Source organism: Corylus avellana, chromosome 2, assembly GCF_965113065.1.
Source record: "Corylus avellana chromosome 2, dhCorAvel1.hap1.2, whole genome shotgun sequence".
Taxonomy (NCBI): domain Eukaryota; kingdom Viridiplantae; phylum Streptophyta; class Magnoliopsida; order Fagales; family Betulaceae; genus Corylus; species Corylus avellana.
The window spans coordinates 7,652,925-7,675,742 of record NC_142491.1 but is presented as its reverse complement, the minus strand read 5'-3'; the positions used below and the strand labels follow the sequence as shown (position 1 = coordinate 7,675,742).

The 22,818-nt window shown below is 38.5% G+C and overlaps 1 protein-coding gene across 2 annotated transcripts in view; it reads right to left on the bottom strand.

The window, feature by feature from the left end:
- The window catches only part of LOC132177969 (ARM repeat superfamily protein), a 39,382-nt gene that overhangs the window by 12,240 nt on the left and 4,324 nt on the right, over window positions 1–22,818 (bottom strand). Inside the window, exons 4-21 of one of the 2 annotated variants that reach the window (XM_059590439.2) lie at window positions 21,491–21,556; window positions 21,047–21,164; window positions 20,826–20,935; window positions 20,624–20,719; window positions 15,580–15,703; window positions 14,696–14,763; window positions 10,227–10,313; window positions 9,962–10,114; window positions 9,758–9,853; window positions 9,510–9,569; window positions 9,289–9,407; window positions 9,088–9,175; window positions 3,122–3,226; window positions 2,941–3,045; window positions 2,809–2,861; window positions 2,609–2,672; window positions 2,364–2,498; window positions 29–141 (exon numbers count right to left, since the gene is read on the bottom strand). In XM_059590439.2, the coding sequence (XP_059446422.1) occupies window positions 29–141; window positions 2,364–2,498; window positions 2,609–2,672; window positions 2,809–2,861; window positions 2,941–3,045; window positions 3,122–3,226; window positions 9,088–9,175; window positions 9,289–9,407; window positions 9,510–9,569; window positions 9,758–9,853; window positions 9,962–10,114; window positions 10,227–10,313; window positions 14,696–14,763; window positions 15,580–15,703; window positions 20,624–20,719; window positions 20,826–20,935; window positions 21,047–21,164; window positions 21,491–21,556 (1,760 nt within the window). The remainder of the gene's footprint in view (window positions 1–28; window positions 142–2,363; window positions 2,499–2,608; window positions 2,673–2,808; window positions 2,862–2,940; window positions 3,046–3,121; window positions 3,227–9,087; window positions 9,176–9,288; window positions 9,408–9,509; window positions 9,570–9,757; window positions 9,854–9,961; window positions 10,115–10,226; window positions 10,314–14,695; window positions 14,764–15,579; window positions 15,704–20,623; window positions 20,720–20,825; window positions 20,936–21,046; window positions 21,165–21,490; window positions 21,557–22,818) is intronic. The other variant, XM_059590445.2, reaches the window with a different exon arrangement.

The window sequence follows — 22,818 nt, the reverse complement described above, 5'->3', positions numbered from 1 at the left end:
CAAACACAGGAATTTCACATGTACTTACCTATTTGTGGCCATTGCAATTCCTCTGAGGTCCCTCATTAAGCCGATTAAGGCATATTTTACCACATCAGTACGAAACAGTGAATCAGGAGTCGACTCTAAACTGATGAAAACCTAAATGACCATAAATATTCAATCAATGTCAAAATTTAAAAACAGAACGAAAAAAGAAAGAAGAAAATCCATTGGGACGCCATCAATTCAATAAAATACAGCTATGACCACCCCTAACTCTTTTTGACAAGACCACACCAATAATCATAAATAAAAAAAGAAATTAATAATGACAACAACAGCAATAGTAATAATAATAATAATAATAATAATAATAGCATCACTGATAGAATGTTGATCAGGAGAGGAACGAGAGAGAGGGAGGGAGGGAGGGAGTGCTTGCAATAGTGGATTATTTGATGACTTAAATTTCACAGATTATTATTATTTTTATATTAAAGCAGAAACCTTAAAGAATTTAGCCTTGGGTTGTCTAAAAAATTGACAAGTGACATTTTAGGGATGTTAAAATCGAGACACATGTCCACCATTCAAACAAAGCAACAAAACTTAGCGTTTAAGCCATTAACTACTGTTTCATTGAAACAAAAAACGCAAGCCTGTAATGCAGTCTAAGCCCATTACCCGTAGGCCTTCCAAAAAGCCAGTGTGATGGTCAAAAAGGTGTTCGGAAGGCAAAAAGTTTTTAGACTCTACTAATCAAATTCATATTTCCCTGACACTATATAACACAATACCCCCTACCCCTCAGCCACAACCTCTCCAATTCCTAGGATTTTCATAGCTCTCAAGACTAAGCTTGAATCAAAACTCACCGTTTTGGCGATTCATCCTCCGAAGAGCGATTTGCATGAACTGATCATTGAAATCCGAATCTTCTAGGCAGCACGATGTTGACTGAAACGCACGAGAACGTTGAGAAACAAGGTGTGTAAGCGGATGTTGTTATTGAACCCTGGCTTTTGGGAGATCCAGCGGAAGAACCCTAGGGCGGTCTGGGGATTGAGTTCTAGGTGAAGAGGATAGAGACATGGGAGGGGGATAAGGAGGGGATTCGTTTCTTGAGGGAGGGATGTTTCTGCCAATTGGGGCAGGAGAGGATGGAGAGAAGCTGTGAGGGGAAGATCAGGCGGGTCTGGGTGGAGGTTGTCCCGGGGGAGAGAGGCCACAGAATAGAAGGGTTTGAGGAGGAGGACAAAATGGAAGATGAAGAGGGTCTATGGATTTCTCATTGAGGTGCAGCAGAAGGTAGTGAGGAACCCATTCATTAATCGTGAATGGCTAATCCGGATATCGCAATGGGTCCAAGATGCCACTGCCTTAAATCTGGACCAGCAATATTAGGCAAGTACATTCACAACAAAATTTCTTACCATTCTTCCAATCTGGATGCGTCTCTCTGTTTGCTCTTTCTATTTTTCAATTTGGATTAGACCATGTCATGGCCCGAGTTTATGTTACGTGGCCTGAGTTTCTTCAGAACAGATTTATAATAAGGTCACTTTCAGTTTTTAGTTTGGAAAATTTGAATTTACTGTCCAAAATACCAATCATAAGTTTTACTAATATTGCCTTTGTTAAAATTTGCTCTCCTTGAAAGTTTTGTAGTGTATGTTGGAACGGTGTCACACAGATTTATATGTTTCAGAGCAGTTCTGGTCCCAAGTTTTGGTTACTACTCTTAAGTCTTACCAGTTAAAAGCTCAGAGAATCTGGCATGCTAGGTAGAGCGGTTCATCCAGTGACTTTGTTGCGCGCAAGAAGAATATTATAAGGATACATGACCCTGTGATGGCTGTGGTCTGCGGTGGCAAGGAACCCATTCATGAATGATGAATGGTGGTGTGTAGCTATGGCGTTCGAAGCATTTGAACGTATTCCGAAATGGTCTGCGGCGGTGGCAAGAAGGAGGAAGGAGCACAACAGTAGCATTCCTCGATAAAATTTAAAAATAAAAAATTTGACTTACGAAATAAAATTTTCATTTATTTTATTGACAGTGTATAGTTTTTATTTTTTTCTAATCATGTTTGCTATGGTTATTAATTATCCTAATCAATTCTTTTAGTTCATAAACTGAATATTATTGCTATTCACGAACGAGGAATAATTTCTTATATTTATCTATGTGATGATCAATTGTAAATTACCCAATTTGTTTTTATTATTTCCAATATATTTCTTCAAAAAAAAAAAATCGACATTAGATTAAAATGAAAAAAAAAAAAAAAAAAAAAAAAAAAAAAAAAACCGCTATAGGCTAGTAGTATATGCTACACTTGCATAATCAAGACAGGAAGAGAGAGAGAGAGAGAGAGTACTTGCAAAAGTGGATCCATTGATGACTTAAATTTCACAGGGCTGTCCTCCATGAATATTAACCAACCGATGGTGAAATAGAATGTTGTTCTGCTGCGAGAGCATCTATATTCTTCCAAAAATGGAAAGTGCTCCCTCTGAAATTACACATGGGAGAAACGATCATTACAATAAGTATAAAGAAAATAGACGCTCAAATAAAAAATGAAAAATGGATCAAAAAGATATAGTTCAGAGTTTGAATTACAGTATGATTTGCTACTATGAATTTAACAGTATCTAACTTCAAAAGCAGCTTCCCAATCATGTACCTGAAACCCCAAAAGACGTCAGAGGGGTCTACCAGGTAATTGTACTTGAAAAACGAAAAAGAACCAATAAATTTTTTCAAACAAAAAAATATTGGCTTCAAATATATCATCCAAATATTTAAGAAATAAAACTTACCCAGATGCCAGCTCGAAGAACAAGTTTAAGGTGTGATCAATCACCTCTTCACTCTGAGTTAAGCACAAAGAAAAATATAATACACTATCATAGAGAAATTATAACCAACACCCAGGAAAACAATGTTTTCACCTCTGTATAACACTTGAGGTTTGTAGCAATCTTCCCAACGATTACATTCAACAGTAGCAGATGATCATGGAGCCCAAGAAGCTCAGATAACCGGGCATATAACTGCTGCAACAGAAAAAGAGAGCCTCAAAACATATGCAGGAAGATAACTAAATGAAGAAGAGAAAGGACAATTAATTACCTTAGAGGAATGCATGGCCTGATCACCAACATAAGACTTTCGGAAATGCTGAAAGAAAGTAAGAATTGCTCGATCAAGTCTCTGCTTGCATAGTTCACCATATCTCTGCCAAATACCAAGAAGAAGGAATTACTAATGTGAATGGCTAAACATAATGTTAAAATGGACATTGGTGCACTTAGTTCATTATTCACAGATAACATTATCGAAAGCACTGCAAAAAATTAATTTAGAGAGAGCAAGAAAGAGAGACATTTTCATCTTTCACTAATATTTTTCTTTTTTGACAACTAAACTGAAAAAATAATAATAATAATAATAACCGAGAACAAACGATTATGGTCATTTTACTAGACAGAACTATTGAAGGTATGCCTTTTTTTTTTTAATAAGTAATCAAAATATCATTAAAAGCGAAAAGCGCAACTCGAGTACGCAGGAAGTATACAACAGAAACATCTAACTAGAAGCAGAAAAAAGAACTAGGAAATCATGGAACCTAAGTGCAAAAGGAGCTAAAAAAGCAGCTGTCCAAATATAAAGAGTATTAAAAGATAAGGACTTAAACTCCGCCAACGCAGTGGAGAACATAGGTGGCAGTTAAATATGATATGATGAGGGGTGGTTGGTGTTCTAAAGAAGTAGGGGGATCCTATGGGGTGGGAGTGTGGAAATGCATTCAAAGGGGTTGGGATACTTTTAAGCAGCATGTGCGATTTGAGGTAGGAGACGGTTCTAGAGTGTTGTTTTGGAATGATGTTTGGTGTGGGGAGTTACCATTGAAGATTCTTTTTCCAGCCTTGTTTTCTATTGCATGCGCAAAGAAGGCATGGGTGGGGGAGAATATGGATATAGCACATGGTGTTATTCATTGGAATATTATGTTTACTTGTCATGTTCATGACTAGGAAATGGAAGTGGTTTCACAATTCTTTGAGTTACTGTATTCCCAACATATTAGGCAGGGTGGTGCGGATATAATATGTTGGATCCCCTTGAAGAAGAAGAATTTTGAAATGAAGTCCTATTATCATGTAATGGTTAATCCGGCACCGACTATTGGTCCTTGGAAGAGTATTTGGAAGAGTAAAGCTCCTCCGAGAGTGGCTTTTTTTGTGTGGACGGCGGTGTTGGGGAAAATATTAACATTGGACAATTTACGTAAGAAGAACATTATAATGACGGAGTGGTGTTGTATATGTAAACATAATGGAGAATCAATTGATCACTTATTATTGCATTGTGAGGTTGCTAGTGAGTTATGGAGCATGGTCCTTCAGTTGTTTGGTGTTACGTGAGTGATGCAGGGTAGGATGAATGACTGTTTGGGAAGTTGGAAGGGACAAAGGGGTAACTGTACAGCTTTGCAAATTTGGAGAATGGTTTCTTTGTGTGTTATGTGGTGTCTATGCAGAGAAAGGAATGCACAGAGCTTTGAGGACTGTGAACTTGGACTCATCAAGTTGAAGAAAATGGTACTTCAAACACTTTACTCGTGGAAAGTAATGTGGCATTCGTCGCAAGCGTTAACGCTTGTTGAATTCTTAGATTTATGTGCTTTATTCTCAGCTTAAAAGTTTTTGTATACTTAGGCCCTATTGTATACTTCCCGTGTACTTGGGTTGCACCCCTTTGCGCTTATTTATGAATTGATATTACCTATCAAAAAAAAACTCCACCAACGTCCTCTCGCGGTCCTCAAAACTTCTATCATAGTATTCCCTTCAAAGACACTTTGAGTCCCACCAGTAATCCACCAACAAGCATATACAAACTAGCTACTCTTCTGGCATAACCAAAGAAAGCCCAAAACAACTGAAAAACGTAATCTATAATGCACAAGCATCCTCACAACAGAGAACCTCTTGCATATACAATACCTATCAACCACAATGACATGCCACCTCCTAAGATTGTTCATGGCAAAGATCTTTCCTAGAGCCACCGACCAAGCAAAAAAAGGTCACTCTCAAATGAACCTTGGTCCGCCAAATACTCTTCCAAGGAAAAGGAATGCCATCATTACAAACAAGGACCTGGTAGGGTCCACCAAAGCTTGTCCTCACCTTCTCCTCTTATTCTAACTGCATACAACAAATTGAAAAACGAGGCAAAGACATCCACCTCCCAATCATAAATCGCTCTAACAAAGCTTACACTCTTCTGATTGGAACCAACAAAAAGCTCCAAGCAAGCCACTACAGAAGCATCATTTTTTATATATAATTAATAAACCAATCTCATTAAAAGCATAAGGCACCCCTAAATACATAGGAAGTATACAAAATGAACCACCTAACTAGCAAGGGTAAAACAAACAAGGAAATCACTATAACTAATTAACAAAGGAGGCACATACACCGCCGTCCAAAGTTACAAGGTTTCATAAAAGAAAAAAAAAATTCCCCCAACGACCTCTGTTTATCATCAAAATATCTATAATTCATCTTCTTCCATACACACTAAAAGAGGCACGTAGGTACCATTTTTCACACCGTACACCGCCGTCCAAAGTTACAAGGTTTCATAAAAGAAAAAAAAAATTCCCCCAACGACCTCTGTTTATCATCAAAATATCTATAATTCATCTTCTTCCATACACACTAAAAGAGGCACGTAGGTACCATTTTTCACACCGTACACCGCCGTCCAAAGTTACAAGGTTTCATAAAAGAAAAAAAAAATTCCCCCAATGACCTCTGTTTATCATCAAAATATCTATAATTCATTTTCTTCCATACACACTAAAAGAGGCACGTAGGTATCATTTTTCACACTGTAGCACTCATAGGCCTACCAGAGGACCACCAACAATTGAATATATCTACAACACGTCTAGGCAAAACCCAAGAACAACCCAAGACGACTGAAAAATGCACTCCAAATGGCGGAAGCCACATTGCAATGGAGAAAAAGGTGATTTACAAAATCCTCATTCCTCTTGCACATGCAAGATTTGTCCATCATCATGATGTGTTGCCTCCTAAGATTATCCAAGGTGAGGATCTTGCCTAGAGCTACCAACCACACGAAAAAAGCCGCGCTCGAAAGAGCCAAAGTCCACCATGCACTTTTCTAGGGGAAGTGTACCTACAAGAGAAGCCAGAGAGCAATAGAAGAATTTTACCTTAAAACAATCATCTTTTGGAAAAAACCCACCACATCTAATCTTCACGTCCTCTCCTAACTTCAACTTGATGCAAAACCTAACAAAAAGAAGCTAAGACATTCAATTCTCAATCCTATGCCGCTCTTGCAAAGCTCACATTCCACTGATCATGCCAAAGGCTGGTCCTAGTACAATCCCCCACCATCAAATCCCCGACACCCAATCCTCTCTCAGAGATCGAAGAACAAACCTTGGATCAATTCACCAGGTGATATTCGAACTCATCACCTAGCCCGACCCCACAAGAAATCATGCTAGATCTTCTCAATATGTTTGGTAACACTCGCCAGAAGAAGGAACATATATATGTAATACGCAGGCAGATTCGGAAGAGTACTCTTGATGCCTGCCACCCTTGGACAAGTACATCATTTTCCAATTGGCCAACCGATATTCTAGCTTCTCAATAACATCGTCCCATATAGGAGGCCCCCTACGAAAAACCAAAATGCTTGACTGGAAGTTTGGAAACCTCACCCCCTAGGATTCGGGCCAACCTACCCACTTGAAAACATTCCCCACAGGAACCAACTGACTTGTCAAGATTTACCTTTAACCTCAACGCAGCTCCAAAGCAAAGGAATAAGCTCCACAACTGACACAAATGAGAAGACAGCATCACAAAAAAATCAAAGCATCATCCACAAACAGAAGATAAGAAAAAGCATTATCACCCACTGAGAAGCCCTCCATCAACCCCCCACTAACCGCAATAGAAATCATTCTACCCAAAGCCTCTATCACAAAAACAAACAACAAGGGGGATAAGGGATCACCTTCTCTCAGCCCACGAGAATTACTTAAGAAACTTGTAGGAGTACCGTTTACTAAGACCAAGAAGCGCACTAAAGAAATACAATGGGCTATCCACGGGCACCACTTTTCTCCAAAACCACACCTCCTCAGCAAATACAACAAAAAATCCCAATTCACATGATCATACGCTTTCTCCAAATCCATTTTACATATGGCGCCCGACTGGCCAAATCTCAACCTACTATCAAGGCACTCATTGGCAATAAGAACTGGATCAAGAATCTGCCTACCTCGAATGAAGGCACTTTAAGACTTAGATATGATCTTTTAGCTAAAATATTAGCAATAATTTTGTAGATACCCCCCACAAGGCTTATCGAGCGAAAGTCCTTGAGATCAATAGCACCTGGGATCTTTGGACTTGAGCGTAATAAATGAGGCATTGAGGCTCTTCTCAAACTTCCCTTTGGTGTGGAAATCACTAACAACCTTCATAATATCCACTCTCAACACATTGCAGCAAGCTTGAAGGAAGGCCATTAAGAAACCATCAAGGCCTGGCGCCTTATCCCCAACCATTGTGTCACAACCTTCTCTCCAAAGTCTCTTTCCAACCAAGAGGCCTCAGATTCCATAATGGAATCAAAGGAAAGACCATCCACCACCAGCCTCCATCTACATTGCTCAGTATATAACTTTTGATAAAACTGACAAATGTGTTGGCTGATCTCTACTTGATTGGTAATGATACTACCGCCAATCTAAAGGGAGTCAATGGAGGTCTTCCTACTGCTGGAGTTCGCAAACAATACCATATAAATCTTAAAAAGCTTCCTTTAGGGCCTTGTCCCCACACGGGCGACACCAAGATCTGAAAGTGCAACCAAAAAAGTGAAGAAAAACAAAAACTATAAACGAAGGGGACTTAACAAGAACCTAAACCCTAGAACCTTGCTTTGATATCATGTTAACTACGAAGAGGATATGCCAATGTAGGAGAAATGGGGTTGAGTTTCCACATATAGGAAAGGTGGTTAAACCAATACAACTCATGAATTGACGGATAGTGGGACCCCTCATCAAGGACAACCAGAGCCTCACCTACAAGTTCTAGAAACTCCTATCATTTTTTATAAGTATTTCAATCTTATTATAAAGCACAGAGGGGTGTAACAAGTAAAATTAAAGCATCACAAGAAACAACTAGTTAAGGGTATGGCATCATACCAAACACTCTACTTCTTCAAAAAGGAAAAATGAAAATCATATCAGTTTTTCTTTTAGAAATTATTAAGTCAAGTCATGTATTTATTGCTTGAATAAGGGAAAAACCTACTAAAAGTCATCATATTTTTATTTGGGTATGAGATTAAATCAAGATGTTTTCAAAAAGAAAATAACTATAAAAGATCATGAAGATCTCTCTCTCCCCCTCTTTCTTTCTAGTTAATATCAAACCAGTTGATTTCTTAGGACCAGCGAATCTAGAGCTCTGGAAAGCGTCGACACATATCATGAAAGGGTTGCACACTCAGGATTGCAGGTTGGGGAGGGGGGATTTAGCTAATCCGGTATTTGGCAATTATCTTGATATTTGGCAAACATTATAAGTAGAGGGAGGGTATGTAAACCAACACAGATTTCAAAAAAAAAAAATGGTCCAATGATAACTATATTGACTGGTGTAACATTAATTTTTTTTGATAAAACTGGTGTAACAATTTTTTTTTGATAAAACTGGTGTAACATTAATAAAGCATTACACGAAGTATTACGCAATTTTTTTGTAATGTCTCAACCTGTTGACACAAAACGACCATTGAAGCACAAAGATCTAGGTTTGAGGACATGAACCGGGATGCTTATTAATAAACCTAAAATTCAGAAAAATTGAAGGTCTTACTTTCGTCTGAAATTCCATGCATAAGACTACAAGCACTAACGCTGCTATATTAAAGAAATATATCAATTTGGCATTAGATGGTCAATCTTTATCTAATATCAAAAATTGTGTCCAGATACCAGTGACTTGTTTGTCTACCTGGCTATGCAGTCCACTGTCAGTTACATTTATCAGTTGCAAAACACGAGCCGAAAGTTCGGCATCAAGCACTTCTTGTGATTCCACACTGCATATCAGAAATAAAAGTAAACATGCCACAATATTGTATGTTGAAAATAAAAGTAATCAGAACAACAACAAAGCTTAAAGACTTAATATAAAGAATAAAAGGTTATTTACCTACAACCAGTAGATTGTTTTATCTTAAGAATAGCAGCTATAATATGAACAATCCAAGCAAGTTTGGCTTCAATAACGGAGATATCACTGTTATCAGTGGTCTGTAGACGAGCTCTTTCCTATTTTAATCAATCAAGAAGAACAATTATGATCAGCTTAGGAGTAGCCCAAGAGTATTTTAAATTAACATCTAAGGAAACACTCATGATAAATCGCAATACCGTGTACGCTTGCAGAATAGGCTCCATTATGTTTATTATATACATACTACTGCTTTCATACTGCAAATCAACAAAAAAAAAAATTTGTGGTTATTATGCCAATAGAACACCAACAAAATAAGATCTGGAGCTAGATTTTATGTGTATTCAATAAACAAAAGAAAAAACAATTCTTTCTGGGAGCTTCAGACCTGACCTATCTTCAAGGTGACAAAGGAACAAACAAAAATCATGTATAGATATTAAACCTGGAATCGGCAAAGGTAAGGAAAGCAATCTAGTTGATCCTGAAGAAGTTCAACATTGTCTAGCGGGTTCTCAGAAAGATCATCTGCCAATCCAGCCTGCAAATACAAAGAGAAGAAATACAGAGGCTGCTGTTATCACGTTTTTTTTTTTTTTTTAAGTATTATCAACATATCAGTCCCCAAAAAAGGCATGGGTTCCTATACCTGCACAGAGTTAAACCTCGATGTGATGAAACCTTCAGTAATCTTGGGCACAAATTCATCCAACAAACTTGGTGCATCACCTTTCAAATAGGGTACAGATGTCACCAATCTGGACCATAGCCCTAACAGGTAGTATACACTGCTGCTGGCCCACTGACAACAGTACATAAACATAGTCAGAAATGCAAGTTGCAGAAGGTATGATGAATCATTCTTATAGACATCATTTTTACGGAAATACTAGAAAGCAATAAACACCAATCACCTGCCAAGACTGCAAAGACTTTAAAGTAAACTCAGCCACAAGACGTATCCAATCACTATAGCCTTCCACAGTCACGAGCTCTGACAACTGCAACACAATTTTATAAATGTAATAAACATGGGCAATCATGCTCATTAATTCAAAGCATAGTTAAGAAACATAACAATTCTTTAACATGTGTTGCTTCAAGAAGTCACCGGAATGCACTTTCTGCGTCCCCAAAACAAGAAAAAAAAAAAAAAAAAACCTTGAATTCACTAGTTAAAGTTTAAATACAAAGCATCATACAACCAAACCACTGTGATAAAGCATTTGTGTACTTGCATCAGATAAATGTTCAAAGAAAATTTGGACAGTTGAATACTACAACAATTTTCCAAATGACAAGCCACAGAGCTCAGGGAATTTATCACAGTAAGGGCAGATTATAACCTCAAACAACCATGTACAAGCAATACATGTCAGTCCCAAACATTTGGAATGAAGATTGCCACGGAATGCAGATCCCCAATGTCCTTCTCTACAGGGAATCCGCATATATAATAGATGGTTGTAAAGCCAAGAAATTGCAATATAGAGCTTCTCCTATTCTTTAACTTTAGATATCCATCAACAAACTACCAACACAATTAACATAAAGCAGCAGCTATTAGAGAGAGAGAGAGAGAGAGAGAGAAGAAAAAGAAAGACAATGGATGCTGCTTATCCAGTAATCAGTCTCACATTTTAATAAATTCATTTAAAAAGAACACGAACTACAAATAAGCAGACAAGAAGCTCTCCAAATGTTAGTGTCTTCGGCATGGGTCAAAACTTGATATGAATTCAACGTATACTAGCACTAGTGGATATGAAATGGCAACAGATGTTAGTGCAACTAGATTTGCAGGACGACAGACCAATGAGTCCCGCTAATGCAGCAAGGAGTAGAAGACAGATAGGAGAACCAGTGATTTAACTTTATTTTTGAAAACTAACTACAATTTTATTGAAAATTGTAAAATTCTCTTGCTCCTAATTTCTACCTATTTTAGCTCACACTCCTCCAATCTATTGCAGTCCTCAAAACTTATGTCATTCATTTTCATCCAAAGGCACCACAAGAGGAAAAGTGGCACCATCTTCCACACAACCGCACTCCGAGTGCTACCAGCAATCTACCAACAAGCAAGCAAGTCAACTACTCGGCTAGGCAAAACCTGAGACAGCCCAACGTGCCAGAAAAAGACATTCCATAATGCGCAAGCAACCTCACAATGGAGAAGAAAATAGTCCACAGACTCCCCGTTCTTCTTACACATACAACACCTATCAATTACAATGACATGCCGCTTCCTAAGATTGCTCATGGTAAAGATCCTTCCTAAGGCCGCCGACCAAGCAAAGACAACCGCCCTCAAAAGAGACTTAGTCCATCAAATACTCTTCCAAGGGAAAGGAAAACCGTCAATACGAACCAAGTCACTAAAGAAATATCTTACATTGAACAACCCTTTTTTTGAGGGGGTCCACCAAAGCTTGTCTTCACCTTCCCGTCTCTAGCTAACTGAATACAAGAAGTTAAAGAACAAGACAAAGATATCCACCTAGTCATGAGCCGCTCTAGCAAAGCTAAAGTTTCACTAATTGGAGCCACCAAAAAGCTCCAAGTGGACTACTATGGAGGCATCCTTCGCGTAAAAAATATCATATAAATCTGGAAAGGCTTCCTCTTCAGGACCTTATCCCCACACCATAGGTCATCCCAAAATCTAACATTGGAGCCAGTTCCCACCTCAAATCTGGTATGACTTGAAAACTTCTCCCAACCTCTCCTAATATTCTTCCATAACCCCACCCCATACGCCCCTACAGGTTCATTAGAGCACCACCCATCCCACGAACTACCAAATATAATATCCATCACAACTCTCCACAATGCCACTCTCTCATGCACATAGCTCCATTAGTAATGTTATATACATAACCAAGTATCAACCTTTTATCCACCAAATCTAATGTGGTGTGGTCCCCCAACCAAAAAACCCATTTTCATCCACCAAATGCTATGGGAGGGACACCCACATCAGATTTGGTGGATAAAGGGTAGTTACTTGGGCAGTATATAATTACTCTAGCGCCATAACCATTTTCCTAGGAGAGCACAGACATATGCTTGTTCCGAACCCCTCAGAGAATGGAGAACAATCCTTAGACCAACTTACCAGGTGAAAACTCTTCACCTAGCCCCCCCCCCAAATAAGAAATCTCATTGAAGCCTCTCATATGGTTTGCAACACCCACGGGGAGAGGAAAAAGGGACATCAAATACGTAGACAAATTGGAAAGGATGCTCATAATAAGAGTAATCCTGTCACCATTAGACAAATACATCATTTTCCAACTAGTCAGTAGTTGCTCTATCTTTTCAATAACACAATCCCAAATAGACTTGGGACTCGCAGGAGGCCCCCAATGAGAGACCAAGATACTTCATAGGCAAAGAAGAAACCCCATAGCCTAGAATGTCAGCCAACCCATCCACATTCTCAACATTACCAACTGGAACCAACTCCGATATAGCCAGATAAATCTTCAGTACGAAGGCATCTTCGAAACATAAAAATAACGCACACAAATAGTGAAGGTGGCCAAGCTTGGTTTCATAGCAAACTAAAGTGTCATCCGCAAGCAAGAAATGTGAGATGTTAACCTCCCCAAATCCCACAAAAAAGCCTAAAAGAGAACCCCCATCCATAGTTGCAAAAATCATTTTGTTTAAGGCTTCCATAACAATAACAAAAAGAAAAGGCAACAAAGGATCTCTCTGTCTCAGACCATGGGAGATACTTAAAAAACTAGACGGAGTGCCATTCAACAAAACAGATAAGCGCACCCAAGAAATACAATGTGTTATTCAAGAAAGCCATTCTCCCCAAAACCACACCTCCTCAACTAGTAAAGTGAGAAATCCCAATGACATGATCGTAAGCCTTCTCAATATCCAGCTTACAGAGCACCCCTAGCTCACCAGATCTAATCCTACCATCCACACATTCATTAGCAATGGGCACAAAATCAAGGATTTGCCTACCTTTGACAAAAGCGTTTTGGGGTTTCAAAGTAATTTTCTCGGCGACCCTTTTCAACCTATTGGCAAGGACTTTAGCAATAATCTTGTAAACTCCATTCACAAGAGTGATAGCGCGAAAGTCCTCAAGATCAATGGCCCAAGGCAATGAAGGTGGTATTGAGACTTTTCTCAAACTTGCTACTAGCATGAAAATCATGGAACTCCCCCATAATATTTGGCTTGATCACCTGCCAACATGATTGGAATAATGCCATAGAAAAACCATAAGGGTGGTGCCTTCTCATTGTTCATACCTTTCACCACATCAAGGACCTCGCTTTCCTCGAACGGTCTCTCTAACCAGGAAGCCTCCTCCACACCAATGGAATCAAAACCAAGGTCATCCAGCTTGGAGCGCCAACTAAATTATTCTAAGAAAAGACTATCATAGAGTTGCACAATGTGATCTCTGATTGCCCATTGATCAAAAGATACTAAGCCATTGACTGACAATGACTCAATGGATTAGTTCCTCCTCTTCGACTCAACTAGTAGATCTTACCATCAAAAAAATAGGAACACAATTCTAGCAATAGACCCAGCCCCTCAAAGCTCCACCTATGTCTTTCCCTCCATACGGTCCACATGAGACAACAGCACCACATTTCACACAAGCAAAGAATTAGGCACAACCCATGTTACACCAAATGCCACAAAGAGGAAGCCCCATAACTCAATAGCAACTGAACAATGAACCAGCAATTGATTGACATTCCCACCAAACAGTTATATAAACAAACGAGCCCATAATAATTCTCTTATGTTTTATAAGTTTATCAACCGAAAGAAGTTTCCCCAGTGTTTGCTATCGAAACAAAGAAAGCTACCTCCAAAGGTGCCTCACACCAAATAAAAAGCAATTTCACATTATGACTGGCTTGAAAGTAAGATATAAACAGGCCTTTATCCAAGTCAATGGCCAAGACCATCTTCCTCAATAAATAAGGAGCAAGCTCACATCACGACTTACCATAGTGTTCCACCACCTGCCCATAGAAATTCATCTATTACAAGTTGAGGGAACAGTTCCAATAATGGAGGCCAAGGGAGCCCACATCCTAGTACTGCTTTTAGTAACTGAGAGAGTGAAAAATCGCCTTTACACTTACCGTACTAAACAAAAAACAGAGAAGAAAAAAATCACCAGATCTGATAATACAGTGTTATATTTCACAGCAACATAATGGTGTTAGTTGTTCTATGAACATGAAAAGGCATGACCATATATATCAAACAAACACAGGAACTCTCTTTCGAGAAGAGCAATTACACAACAACATTTGGTTGTTGAACATATTCAAATGTGTGAATCACTAAAAAGGAGTACCTGACACTCAGAATTTTACAACAAAAATACCTGATAATTCACTCTGAAACGTCCAAGAAGACGACAATACTCATGGTAATTGTCATGATCGGCAAGACCTGATACACCATCCAATGGAGAAATTGTAAATGCACAACCAAAAGAATGAATAGAGAGTAAAGAACTAGAAACTACAAAATACACCAATAGAATAATAAGTATATTGTGTCTGGTCTACAAAAATAATTCAAGCACTAAATTTGAATCTTACTCCACTATGTAAGAACAGCACACTTACAGGCATTAATATAAGTGTTTAAAATTAAATCAACCGCATATGCCTGGTTTGATAAAAAGCGTAAGTGCATGCATTTACAACAACCTTCAACCACATAACATGTACAGAACAGCCAGAGCAATCAACTAATCTACAAAGTTCTTATAAGCATATTTTAGCTTAAAATTGATGCTCCAACCTCACTTAATTCAAATTCCAACCAAATCTTGTACATAGATAAACAGTGACCCAAAAGGCCAAAAACAGATGAATAGCACCAACACTTCCAAGACAAGTTCCATTGACACCAGAAATGGAACTCAAAAGCCTGACATTGAAGACTTTCAGTTTGAACAAACCAATGACAATCTGTTAAAGGTCAACCAATTGCTTACTAATATTAGTTGGAATAAAAGTCTTTAAAGCTAGTAGTCATATATGGTATACCAAATAAGAAAAGAAAATGGAAAGAATAGTTAAAGCAAAGAACGATTATGTATAGACAGTAACACAGACATGTGAGACATGCATGCATACACGCAGAGATAGAGGAGAGACAGAAAGAGAGAATCAATCATTGAGTTGCCCATCAGCATCAATATAGTAAAAAACAAAACAGAAAAAGAAAAAGACAAAGAATGTGACAAGCCAACCACACCTTGCCCTGTTTGCAGGATTTCTTTGGTTCCTGTCATTAAATGGGCCAAAAACTTAGAACGGGCAGCATCATTTGTAAACAAAGAACGTCTTACAGAAGCTAGTCGCACCAAGCACTCCAGTGCCTGGAAAGAAAAATTACTTTAACCCCAAGAAAAGAGGTTTAAAAGCAGCAAACTCAATAACAATCAACTAGGGAACCTTCACAATTAAAAAAAAAAAAAGAGAGATGGCCTGAAAGTTTTTTACTTCCCAAAGAACAGACCAAGCAAATTGGACAACAAGATAGACATAGTCACAGTCCACCATTGTTAATTCCTAAGTACACACATACAAGAAATTTTATGTGATCACCAATTATCAAAGCAAATACCTGCTCATATAAACCAAAGTACTTCGCAAATATCAATTCACTTATAGCAGGGAGCCATCAACAGTACATCCAAACAATAGTAAGGCAGCCAGGACAAACAATTTGGGTCTTTCAATTTTCCCATTAAAACAGAAATTAATATAGTTCTCAACACTCTGCTTTTTATAAGAAAAGCCAATTCATTAAAAGTACAAGGGGCGCAACCCAAGTACACAGGACGTATACAAGAGAAAACACTTAGCAAGATAAAGAACCAAGTTACTAGGCCAATCTACAAAGCTAGAGATCCACAGAAAGAGTAATTTAAGAAAACAACGTTGTAGCTCCAAACTCGTCTTCTCACAATCTTTGAAACTTACGAGCATTTATTTCTCTCCAAATGCACCATATTAAACAAGAATGGATTACATTCCAAAAAATATTAAAATCATTCCGACTAGGGGTGGGCAAAAACCCCCCCAACCCGCAAACCCGCCCCGCCCCACCCGGGTTTCATGTGTTTTTTTGCGGGTTCAAGTAGAATTCTTTCAACCCGAGCGGGCCGGGTCGGGTTGCGGGGTTTAAATGTTTTTCCTTGCGGGTACCCGACCCGCCCCGACCTGCCCGCATAACTCAAAAAAGAAAAAAACCCTAACCCTACTCTAAGCCTCTCTCTTTTCTTCAGCCGCCGCCTCCCCTTTTCTCTCCCTCTCACTCTCTCGTCTCCCTTGCTCTCTCCAATGGGTTCTCTCTTTCCGCCTCTCGTCTGCTTCTCTCTCTAGTCTATGCCGCCGCTCCACCTCCTTAGACCACTGTTGCTGCGTCGCTCCCACCTCCACAGACAACGATCTTGTCGATCCAGGTTTTTTTTTCTCTCTCTAGACCTCTTTCGTGAATCATTCTTTGGTTTTGATGTAGGGTTGTGCATGTTTGTTTGTTTCTTGAGGTTTTGTGTTTATGGGTTTGAATTGTTTGATGTAGGTAGTGTTTGTTTCTCGGGGTTTTGAGAGGATCTGATGAAAATGGAGGAGAAGAAAGTGGATCTGGAAAAGCACCCGCAATACCCGCCCCGCCCCGCAATACCCGAACCTGCGCGGGTACTATTGTCTGTGCTCGGGTGGCGGGTTGAAAATTTCAAACCCGAAGGGTGTGGGGCGGGTTGGGGAAAAGGCCAATACCCGCCCCGCCCCGACCCGTGCCCACCCCTAATTCCGACTAAACCTTCTTTCTTATCAGCAAGCCAAGAGTTCCACCTCCATTCTACATAACCCACTCTACTTCAAACATCACAAAAACCAAATTCTGCTACTCTTTCGCAACATCACAAATGAAGAAGAAGGTGATCAAGTGTTTTCCCACTCTTTTTACACATACAAAACCAATCAATCACTATGATGTGACACTTGCGGATATTATCCATAGTAAAAATTTTCCTAGATATGTTGTCCAAGTCAAGAAATCCACCCACAAAGGAGCCTTAAACCTCCAAATTATCCACAATAGAAGCATCCTTCACACAAGTGAGACCATATAAAACTGGAAAAGCTACTACCGCTTCCGCACACCACTGGTCATGCCAAAAGCTGATACAGGAACCATCCCCCACCTCAAATCTAGAGAAACTGGAAAATTTTCCAACCCTTTCCTGATAGCAACAAAATCATTGCTTGTAGCATTTTTCTATTAAAAACTCCATTAGCAAGGATGGATGTATATGAAGCACTTGACAAACAAATAAGGTGTCATCCACTTGAATTACTATCTAATATTAGTACTTATTTGAAAGCCTATTTGAGTTGTGTTCATAGAGAAGCTATAATTTTTGATAAGTATAAAGAACCTATTAATCAAAACTGAAGAAAACAAAAGGGCAATCATCTTGAAAAGGTGATATCCTAGGAGCTGTTAAAAATAAAATGAATTTTCTTCTTTGGGTAAGAAATTCCACAAGTCTACCCTATCAGCCGGCAGGCTAAATTATTGTATCCTTTAATGTCTCTTTATTTTTTTTCTTAGTAATAAATTATTGAAAAGAAAAAACTGGCACATCCCTCGTACACGAAATGTATACAAGAGAGACAACCACATTACAGGTGTCTAAAATCTAAAAAATTTATAAGGTCTAAAATATTCGAAAAAGGAGGATGAAGGAACATAGACTACAACCCAAACTACAACCCAGTTTTTTTTTCCTAAGAGGGATCTCAAAAAAATGAATTTTAAGGAAAGCACAGGGGTCTTGCAATCCTCAAAGTAGCAGTGATTCTTTCCTCCAAATGTTCCATATTAAGAACAAACGAACAACTTTCCAGATAGTTTTAAGAATGAATGAAGGAATCTCCTTTAATGTTTCATTCTCTTCATTATATGCAGTTACTAGCTAGTACAAAATGGCATAAAAGGATCCATATAGCCAACTCCAATTACGGGAATCTCCTTTAATTCTTAAAACAAAATGGCATAAAGCTTTTTTTTTTTTATAAATAATAATGATATAAAAAAGCGCAAAGGGGCGCAACCCACATATACGGGAAGTATAAACAGAGAGCGCCTAAGAGGGAGAGAAATGAAAAAGAAAATCAGAGAAATTAATCACTAAAAGAGCTAGCCAAGCAGCCGTCCAAGAGTAAAGAGTAAAAAAGAAAAAATGAGTCAATTCCTCTATAGTCCTGGTGGAATTTTCAAAACATCTAGCATTTCTTTCATTCCATATACACCACATAAGACACAGAGGGATCATCTTCCACACAACCGCGCTTCGAAATCATCCTCCCGACCACCAGCTATTGAACAAGTCCCTCACCCTGCAAGGCATGACCCAATGCAACCCAAACCGATTAAAAATTGTATGCCAAAGAGCACTTGCAAGCTCACAGTGGAGAAGAACATGATCGACTGACTCTCCGGTCTTCTTGCACATACAACACCACTCCACTACCACTATGTTCCTCTTACGCAAAACATTATGAGTCAAAATTTTGCCTAGGGCCGCAGTCCACCCGAAAAAAGCCACTCGCAGAGGCGCCTTAGTACGCCAGATGCTCTTCCAAGGAAACACCTCTTGATTAGAATTGGACAAGGCCTTGTAAAGCAACTTAACCTCAAACTTGCCCTTCTTGGACGAAGACCAGCAAATACGATCTACAATGCTTATGGAAACCTTGCAAGAATACAACCGATCAAAAAAAGGAGAAACCAAATCCATCTCCCAATCTTGGACGGGCCGTACAAAAATGACATTCCACTCGACAACCCCATTCCTCCAAGTAAAATTATCCTTCACCCAAGCTTCTTTGTGTCTAGTGATACTGAATAAGAACGAGAAGGCTTGCTTCAAAGAATTATCCCCACACCAAATATCATGCTAGAAACGAACTTTCGAACCCTCCCCCACCTCAAACCGAATACCTTTGGCAAAAAAATTCCAACCTTGACGAATATGCTTCCATAGACCCACACCATGAGAACCCGAAACCTCCTTCGTGCACCACCCACCTTCCTGGTCTTCATACTTAGCTTTGATAACCTTCCATAGACCCACACCATGAGAACACTTAGTTGGGATTAAAGCTTATTTGAATTGACTTGAGGTGAGTTTAGTCTACAACCATAATCAGCACTTTGCTTCTTCTCCTTCTTTTTGAAATTTGGTTTTTTTGCTAAGTTTCTTTTTTTATAAGTAATCGAATTTCATTAAAAACCAAAGGGCTTACTCAAGTACACAGAAAGTATACAAGAGAAACACTTGACCAAAAAAAGAAAAAATATCAAAAAAACTCATGAAAGCTAGAAATATGCAAACAATCATAGGCAGCCACTCAATGGAAAAGGGGTGTTGATGAAGAAGGCATTTAACTCCGCCACCATCCTCTCACTATCTTCAAAGCTTCAGTCATTTCTTTCTTTCCAAATATACCCATCATGTAGAGCAGAATCATCTTCCAAACTAGTTCAGTTTGAGGCTACCAAATTGTCCTCTCCAACAAGAAAAGAGATCTCTCACCCGATGAGGCATGACCTATTGCTAAACTGAACAAGCCGAAGATAGAGTTCTATAAGGAACTCGCTGTTTTGCAATGGAGTGAAAGGTGCTCAACAGCTACCCACTCTTTTTACACAAGCAGCACCAATCTACTACAATAATATGATGCTTCCTTGAATTACCAAGAGCGGCCAACCAAGCAAAGAAAGCCACTCCCAAAGAGCCTTAATCCACCAAATACCTCTCCCTTATGCACAATTAGGGGTATTGAAAATGAAAGAAAAAGCAGCAATGCCAAGGTAGAGGAATTTCCTGCGCATAACCCTCTTTTGTTCGCTGTTTTCACTCCCTCTATTTATCTAGATCTGACTCTTTTTATCCTTACAAGTTGCTAAACTTTCTTTAGATCCTTCATAGAGTAGCAGATTGCCTTTCATAAAATATGGGGCTGCCTTGTATGCTTCTTATGAACTTGAGATGCTTCCTCCCCCTTAGACATTACTTAATGGTTTTATTTACTTATCAAAAAAATAAAAATTAAAAAAGAGTACAGGAGAAAATATACTCAAAAATCCCTTGTAACCCCAACTTGAAGTCTTGAATAGTTCATAGTAATAATATCAATAAATTAAGGATTAATAATAAATTTGAATAAATATCAAGGTTTAAAAAAGTCTGATTGAATATGAAAGGAACATGACATGTCCTAACCTCCTTAGAAAGAGGGGCCTTTGTAATAGCATAGTAGTCAAAAAATATTTGCAACGATGCAGGGTCCTCCAAAACTGGTCGCCAAGAAGATGGAATCTGTCAAATCACCATCACATTAGAAAACTATTTAACAATCCCATGCACAAGGAACTCACTGAAGGACCATCAAATAACTAATAATTAAGTCAAAAGAGGCAAATACCTGAACAGTACCAAATTCTTCAGAACTTTCATCAATTGATGTCCCAACAAAATCAAACGATAAACATTTAAGTGAAAGAGAAAGCGCTAACTCTTGCAATCGACTGACAACTGCAAGTTAAATAATGCAAAACCTTCAGAACAAAAGTCACCAGCAAAGCAGCAAATGAAAAACTTTTAGGCAGGATGTACGGTCACAGCGTATACACTAAAGCATATTACCATCGCTCTTCAGTTGACGCAATGATGTTAATGATATTTGGAATATTTGATACAGCGATTGATCCCTAAAGTTGCATGCTACCCTTCGATGATGTGTTGAAGGCAAACCAGGATTTGGCTAAGGATTTTAGAGGTCCAGAAAAATAGAAGCAGATATTAGTAAGCAGATCAAAATAATTAAAACAATATCTAAAGAGGAGGGGGGGAGAAGAAAAAGAAAACAACAAAACTCACATTCTAATTGTCCAAAAAAAAAAAGGCTATAACAAGCCTGAATCAATGGCAAACCTAGGGACAAATTATTGCTCAAATATCCAATACTGTTTCACAATAAATAACAATTCATTGCTATAGATGTAATATTTATTATCTTTCAATCTTTATAACATTGGAGTAATTATTCACTATATTGATGATAAACTTGGGAAGAAGTTATAAACTTACCTGATTCATCTCAGATACAAGTTGATTTAATATCTTCAAACCAATAGCATAGTGATCTGATGTCGACTGCCAAAAACAAACAATTTGTGAGCAACATATGTAACCAGCCATATAAAAACAACAGTTGGAACTAGAAACAACTGGTAGCAACACCTTTAAATGAAAGAAATCTACTAATAAATTATGAAACTCAATATAATACCAACCTATCAAAAAAAAAAAAACTCAAATAATACCATGCTAAGAAAGCAACAGCTTAAGGCATTAAAATTATCCATAAGAAGCAAAAAAGTCAAGATGGATGAGCAGCAAAATGTGGGATGATAGTATACGACACAGATGCAATATAAGAAGGTATCAAAAGTAGGCTAATCCAGATTGTGAAAATCAATCTACTGTGACAGGAAAAGAAAAGGCCCAAGGCATTAGAAGTATGCCTAAGAAGCAGAAGAAAAGCCAACATACAATGAAAAAGTCAATATCAAATATAGCAAGCATTCAGTTGCAACCATCCAATCAAAAAGCAATCACAAGAACAACTTCAAACCCAATATAGAAGCTTTACAATCCTCAAAAGTGCAACAATTCCTCTCTCCCCATAAATACCACAAGAGGTATGGCGGAATTGACTTCCATACCATATCGTTTCCATGCCTATTGCTTCCAAGTAAACACATTATTTGTAACAACCCAGAACACTATAAAAGGATTTAACACCAAACAACCCTCTTTGACCCACCACAACTTGTCTTCACCTTCCCGTCTCATTCTAGCTAGATATAACACCCTGAAAAATGAGGCAAAAACATCCACCTCCCAATTATGAGCCACTCTAGCAAAGCTTAGGCTCCATTGAATGAAGCCACCAAAAAGCTCCAAGAGTTCCGAACCAAAAGCATCATTTGTGCAAGCAATACTATATAAAGCTTGAAAGGCTTCCTTAAGTGCCATATCTCCACACCGTTGATCATGTCAAAATCTAATCTTGGAGCTATTTCCCACCTCAAGATATGACTTGAAAACTCCCACAATCCTTCCTAATATTCTTCCAACCCCACACCAAACACCACAAGTCTCATTAAAACACCACGCACCCCAAGAACTGCCAAATTTAGAGTTGGCCACCATTCTCCACCCTCTCTCTCTCAAGCCCATAGCACCAGAATTATTTACCTAAGAGAGCACAATTGAAAATCTGCAAGTTTCAAAGCCTCAGCCCTACCTTAGAGATCGGCAAACAAACCTTAGACCAATTTACCATGTGATATTTGAACTATTCACCTAGTCTACCCAACAAGAAATCATGTTGAAGTTTCTCAATATGGTTT